Raw genomic sequence first — 7,464 nt, forward strand, 5'->3', positions numbered from 1 at the left:
CGCTTGTGAATGGTGAAGACATCCCAGCATTATGAAGTTTTAATATCAAAGTTGCTTTGTAGAAATGTTACAAGGACCTTTATTTACTTTGTTCATTGTCCAACTATATTGACCTATGTTGACATATATCATTGTCTGGTCTCTCTCTCTCTCTATCTGTATCTCTCTTTCCTCTCTCCTCTCTCTCTCCCTGCCCAATCCCCCCTCTCTCTCTCTCTCTCTCTCTCTCCCCCACCCCCCTCCCCCCCTCCCGTAGTCTACATCGAGGACCTGGCGAGGAGCGTGGAGCAGAGCCGCCGCCTCGTCATCGTGCTGACGCCGGAGTTCGTGGCGAAGCGCGGCTGGAGCATCTTCCAGCTGGAGACGCGGCTGCACGGCATGCTGGTCGCCGGCGAGATCAAGGTCATCATGATCGAGTGCCCCGACCTCCAGAGCGTCATCAACTACCAGGAGGTGGAGGCCCTCAAGCACACCATCAAGCTCCTGTCCGTGGTCAAGTGGCGAGGGCCCAAGAGCAACCAGCTCGACTCCAAGTTCTGGAAGCAGGTGCTGTACGAGATGCCCGCCAAGAGGAAGGAGAGCCTCTCCCGCCGGCAGGTGCTGGACTCCGGCGAGCAGGGCCTGTTCGGCGACCTGCAGGCGGTCTCCACCATCGCCATGACGACCACCTCCGCCTCCCTGGCGCCGGCGCACGCGCACGCGGAGATCCCGGACTTCAACCAGACGAACCCGCAGATGAGGCACTTGTGCCGGAGCTACGAGTACGAGATGCCCCCGTCCCCCGTGCAGATGGGCACGCTGGGGGGCCGCCACCTGTACTGCAACATCCCCATGACCCTGCTCAACGGGCAGGTGGGGCAGAACAACGCCGTGGGCAAGGGCAAGCCGGACGTTCACTTGAACAGCACGTTCGTCCCCTTGTCCGGACGGGAGCTCACCAGCGACATCTGGTAGGCCGGCTTCGAGGAAAAGCTAGTCTGACTCCGCCTCTCCCTTTCTTACCTGCATGAGGATTCATTACGATAAACTTCGGTCAAAATGAAACAGAAACACGACGACGATCTCCCGATGACTTTTTACATAGTGGTTACATTGTTTTTGGGATTGTTCTTCTTTTTTTTTTTTGTTTTTTCCGTTGTTCGGCTGAAAAAAATGAGGGTAGCTCTACTTTTGATTTTACTACTTGAAATTCTCCTTTTGGAGATGAGTAATATATGACCTTGTTTTTTAAAGTTCAAGGTGTTGTTATTATGTACAGTTTTCATACCTTCTAGAGGCATACATAATGATTCATTGGAAGTTTTATTGGTGTATGAGTATGTGTGTGTACCCGCATTAAAAGGTTTCTAATTGGGGGTTGTTCAAGGCAATGGGAGCACAATTGCAGCACAATTCTGTCAAGAGGGAAGGACCACATTCTTCGTGAGCTTTAAAATATAATATTTAAGCAAATAAACCATGTTTCAATTTACACCAAGTTATTGTCATTGTTTTAAGCCAATTAAATATGAATATTTGAAATGTTTTGTACCATTTATGGTTTGATTGGTTTCCTGTCACTCTCATAGTCTTTGGCCCTTTCTGCCTCTTTCTTTTCTTCATATAATGATGATAAATATTTTTTTTTTCCTGACGCTGTATTTTATTGTTCTTAATGAAGATGTGGGCGACAGCCGTGGCCCTGCATGGCCCTGCGATAGACACACACACGCGCGCGCGCGTGAATGTTCAGCTGATCCGTGCCAACCTGTTTTCCAGACGCCAGCGTTTGCTCGCAGATGGCGGTGTGTTATCCAGCCAGACAGAAACAACCGCTGGGGTACGATCCCACGCGGACTCTGGGTCTCAGCATCGTGGGGGGGGAAAAAAAGCAATAATTACCAAACTGACCTGGGAATGTGTTAGGACTGGGGTGGGCTGTCTGACACCCTTCATTTAAAATGGCTGCTGTTAAAACATACGGATCGTTAATCAAGTTTTATATAATTGGGAAACAGTCTTATTACTTAGGTAACCTGATTTGCTTTGTGTTTCTGTCCAGAATGCATAAGGTGTAAGGACACCCCCACCCCCCCATGTCTCCACCCCAAAAACAGGGTTTCGATGGAGGCTGGATATATATCCCCCCTTCATTTACATATGTTGATCGCCATTGGTTTAGCCAGACGGCTGTACAACCAATGGCAGACGTTTCTTCTGGCTCCAGTGATGTCAACCCTAACCCCCACACACACCCCCCCACCCCCACCCCTCGCCTATTTAATTAATTGATTTTCATGCTGTAATGGAATTGTGAAAATGAAATACACAGCCACAGTATAAATATACATTTTTTTGAAACACATGCAAAGGAGTATTTTTCAATAAAGAAATAATATGGAGTTGAATTAAATTGTATTCGAACTGGCTGGCTCAAAAGCCTTCTGTTAGCAGTTGTTCATTCCGGTTTAGCTCACACATTTTTCTTTTTTTTAAATTTGGAACCGACCTGCGTTCAGTTACGACGTCTCTTGTTTACATTGATTATTTTGTTAAGCCCAAAGCGTTTGTGAGCTGCCTGCAGCTGTGCTGGTTTTTCTTATTGGTATCGATGGGAGGTATTTCTGCTGTGTGTCTTTACTTTCGAGATCTTTTCACATCTCTCTGTTTGCCGAGGTCAAGTGAGGAATTGCCGTTCTCCGATATTGGCAATCTGTGTGGTCAGCGGCGTGCTCCGCTAGAGCATGGGGACCAGGGATTGGCTACAGGTGCTCTTCGGAATGTAGCACCTGACATAACAAAGTACTGGGCCCTTATGAAGTCAATGGGTTTGCTTTGCTTTGCTTTGGACACTTGAAAGTCACATGAGAGTTGCTGTCCTTTTTCTTTTTTTTTCTTTTTTTTACTGTTTTCGGGAGATATAATCCTGACTTTATGAATATTGCTTGAGAGTTCATATTCTCACCTTTTTGATGATGTTGTGCATTTGTGTCAGCATTGTTTTTTTCACAGGGTGCTATTATACACACGAATGCCTATGTGCATTGGCATTGATTTACACGGTTTTACTTAATGTCCTGGCACATAAAGAAAGTGAAATATTTCTGCTCGTGGGATGGGTATGGCATGGGCATTACACAACGTCAATGTGCAATAACTATAATTCAGCAACGTCCCTCGCATTCAGTACAGTTATTTACACTTGTGAACGAGACAGGCCAGTCGTAAAGCTAATTTAACGTACGTCACATGTTTTTAATTAAAAGGGTGAAACAGGGCTCGGTACGAAAGAAGATACTATACGTTGGATTGCTAAACATGAGAAACAGGAGAACTGGGGGAAATCATCAGGAAGAAAAATAATTGATTGGGAAAAGGACACTGTGGGGAACATTCTGGATGAAATGGCACAATGCCTCGGCAGAGCTTAACATTTATCATTACTGACCTCAGACCCAACGTGCTGTAGCAAAACGCCCTGTTGGAGAGCGTCAAGAGCAAACGGTTCACGAATCCCCAAATTAAAGTTGCTCAGCTGTTTCATTTACCCGCAGGCTTCTTAGGAACCCACACTTCAGTTTGGAAAACAGAAAGGAAAAAAAACGTGGTATTTAAAGGAGTTTGTTTTGTTTAAATGACCTGATTATGTGGAAACTATTGCATTTAAATGTGTATATGAAATAAATGAATGATTCTGGTAATGTAACATCCCTGCATAGAGTTTTTTCACCACTGTGTGCATTTAGTAAGTTTCTTTTGTGCTGTCTCAAATGTTCTGTCTCTCGTGTATGCTCATCTTTTCATATGATAGGGCCTTTTAAAATGGTCCCACGGAGTAGAGGGCATCAGTTTCACCAGCTTAAACTGATCAACACTATTTCTATTGACTTAGTTCATTGTTAATCTCCTGTCATAAGTCCAGTGTAAATGTTTAATTGTCGATATGTACGTGTAGCAGGGGAACGGGTGAAGCCTTGCATGCATGGGGCTGGGGAAGTGGAGCTGTGTCACAGAACTGGCTCGTTTCTCTTCCTGTCAATCATAAATACGGAACATCGCACTTTTTCAATCCTGCTGAAGTTGCCTAGCCGTGACGCACGCACTGCACCGGAGACGACAGCGCCCTCTAGTGGCGGTGGCCGGATTCACGCGATGTAATCCATCACGACAGCGTGCGCGGGGAGAAGCTAAACTCCTTCAGTGGGCTATGCTCTGGTTTTGTTTCATTCTAATCAAAGGGGTGCTTAATTGAATCGGCGAGAACTCTCACATAGACTCAAATCAGCAAGTGCGCGGTGTGCCAAAAGAGACCGTCTGAGACCTTGAACTCCTGCTGGAAACCCAGACGGAATATGGTTACCTAACCCGGCAATAATAGCAACTCCATTACAATTCAGCTCTCAGCCAGCCCCAGCTGAAGGAGAAAACTTATTATCACGCTGAGGAAAATCTTTTAACTGTTGACGCTTTTGAAAAACTGAAAGAGACCAGAGTGATCTGCCTGGCAATCAGACCTGGGTCAAATACGTATTTGTTTTGGATTTAAATACTTTTCTGTGCTCCATTGATTTTGCCTGGTGTAATCGAGCCTGCCAATATGACCAGAAGGCAGGGTTTGCACTCCTTGAGAGTATTTGATTGGTTCCAATACACCAGACAAGATCAGTAAAAAGTATTTGAATCCAAAACAAATGCGTATTTGACCCAGGTCTGCTGGCAATATATAACATGACTAAATGAAAAGAAAGGCTAAAATGAGCAATATCTCACCACAAGCTATAAATACACCCGACCAGGCTACCAAGAAAATGTAACACTTTTCTTTTTTTTTTAAAAAGAAACCATTAACACACACACACACACACACACACGTGCACGCACAGCACAAAATGTGACAAAATTCACCAGAACTGTTACGGGTCCTCAAACCAGTACTTTGGAAGAAGGTGAAGTGGCAGTGTGTCAGATATGATCTTCTGTTGTAGCATGAGAATAAATCTGCTTAGTCAACTGCAGCTACAATGAAAACATAACACACTCACAGGCCCTTGGAGGTCTTGTGGTCCTTTTCTGTTATTTTCAAACGCACTTAGAGTAAGGTGTGCCCAGAAATATTCTCTGAAGTACAAAATCCAGGCAAAGTGATTGGTTGGCCTTTAAAAGTGTACAATATATCAAACATAAGGATGATCTGATTTTTGTAGGCTGGGTTTGTCCAACCAGCATTTTTACTGTTCTTTTCCAATCTTTACACTTACTATTCATTTTAAACTGAAATTCCTATACACATGCTAAATATAACACCAATTACAAAAGGAAGTATTGATCAGTGAATGTTCTGAGTATGCCTCTGGTGCATTTTAGGTGAATGCCTGACCTGAAAAAATACAAATTTGATTTGTGGAGAGTGATAATTTGCATTAATGTTGAGTGAACTGAGTCAAGGACACTTAAACCTTTAAGGTGTGGAGTTGCAATTTTGTGATTGGAATGTTCTTAACTGAACATTCTAATGCTGATGTACTGTAACAATCACTACTGATAATTGAAAGCAATGAAGTTCTAAAACATTGACTCTGAGTTTTGAAAAAAAAAAAAACCTGTTCTTGAAGCCTGATTTATTTTTTTTATATTCTTAGAAATTAGTTGACTGTAAAATGCAATTCAAGAAAATCTGCCTTTTCACTCCATAGGTTTGCGAATGGACACTTGAATGGACACACTAGTGTTCATATCTAGAATAGAATAGAATAGAATAGAAAGTTTTTTATTTTGTTCCCCGCTGTTTTTTCTGTGCCATCGTGGGCTTCTGATGAATTAGGCATCAGTTAACGGAATCTGTCGGGCCCAACCTTGGCATAAATCATACCTATTACCAGACACTGAGTCACATTGAAAAAGTATACTGTGCTGTATTATGCTACACTATTCACACTACAAATGCATGAATGTGTTCTGTGGCTGCTGCCCAGCTGAGTTTCTTCTGCTCTGTGTGAAAAATTGGCCTTGACTCGTCTCATACGTTTTTAATTTGCTGTGAAAGGGAGGATCAAGGAGAGGAAACAGACAGTGACCCGTCTCCTCTCTGAACTTATTTGCTGTTTGAGAGGATGTGCCAATATGCTGGGAATTCAGTTCTGCCTTTAATAATTTGTACATACCCATCCTGTTTTTCCAAGATAACAATAATTGATTTCCCAGTGTTTCCCAGTGACATCCATTGATCAAGGCCCAAGTTTATTTAATGACGAAAATTTCAACCAGTCTAAAAGCAGTGTTCTGAATGCATCATGATTTCCCTTTTTTGACTTGAAGATTATTTTTATTGCATTGGTTGTTGGGGGGGGGGGGGGAATGGCTTTTTGAGAGAGAGACATACGATACGGTATTTTCTTTTTTAACAATACGGTTTTATGAATTATAGTCATGTAATGTAATAGTCATGTAAACAGGAGGCACAGTGCTGCGGTGAGTAGTGCAGTCACCCCACAGTAAGAAGGTACTGAGTTTGAATCCTGGCTGAGGAGCTTTCTGAGCAGTCCTGCATTTCACCTAATGTATCTGTACCAGATCCCCCGTCACCCAGACCAGAAGTAAGCGGTTTAGAAAAAGGATGTATAGTTGTGCTAAGTGAAAAACACTTTTGATTATTGCAGCAGCCTCTCACCAATACCTTGAAGACCTTGTGCTCTTTGTGGGTTTTCTTTTTTTCTTATCATTTTTTTCTCGCTTTGGGCTAACCCTCAGAACTATTTACTGTATTGTAGTCCCGCGTGTTGGCTATGTCTGTCTAATATGTGGACTTAAAAAGACACAATTCTGCCAAGCAAGAATTAAGCAATGTACCCTCCAATATTCCTTTTGAGGAAGTCCTATTTAGAACGTGAGCACCAAATGGCAGGCTGCTACAACCGTGCACTCCCAAAGCCCTGATGTCCTCCATGAATCCTATTGGACAATTTTGACCCCAACGCTGGGAATAAAAGTTCTCTTGATTGATGAGTCACGGTAGAGCCATTCGGAAAACCAATTAAACTTTGCACTTTTCCTGCGAGTGTTATGTCGCTGTAATGTATTTACACTGGCCATGTTGTTTAAATGCAAATTTGTAACGTGATGCGAGCCAGTGTAATTTCTGCATGAGGGCGAACCAGCACAGTTTATCATGTGGCAACCTTTGTCCATCTTGCATGCGCTGGTCCCCTGGGCTGTCCCTAGTGGCTGGAAACCAGTAGAATTATGCTATATATATACACAGTGGAGAGCAAGCAATTTACTGCATGCCGGAAAGGGCATTTATTTGTGGTTGCATCCCAGCGAAACTGTACTAGGGTAATAAGCCTCTCAAACACATCTCATAAATTGCGATAACTGTTAACATGAAAAACTAAAGTGGTCTGAGACTGAACAAGGTGAAAGGTCGTGGGGTTTTTTTAAACTGTTACTGTTACTGTTTACTAACGCAGCCATGTAATTTGTATAGAA

General features: G+C 43.2%; 1 protein-coding gene across 4 annotated transcripts in view; it reads left to right on the forward strand.

Moving 5' to 3' along the window:
• The window catches only part of il1rapl2 (interleukin 1 receptor accessory protein-like 2), a 324,225-nt gene extending 320,555 nt beyond the window's left edge, over positions 1 to 3,670 (forward strand). For all 4 annotated transcript variants that reach the window (XM_064329375.1, XM_064329376.1, XM_064329377.1 and 1 more), the window contains one exon: positions 257 to 3,670. In XM_064329375.1, coding sequence (XP_064185445.1) covers positions 257 to 954 — 698 coding nt within the window. In that variant the 3' untranslated portion in view covers positions 955 to 3,670. The remainder of the gene's footprint in view (positions 1 to 256) is intronic.
• Positions 3,671 to 7,464: the final 3,794 nt, after the last annotated feature.

Source organism: Anguilla rostrata, chromosome 3 (assembly GCF_018555375.3).
Source record: "Anguilla rostrata isolate EN2019 chromosome 3, ASM1855537v3, whole genome shotgun sequence".
NCBI lineage: Eukaryota > Metazoa > Chordata > Actinopteri > Anguilliformes > Anguillidae > Anguilla > Anguilla rostrata.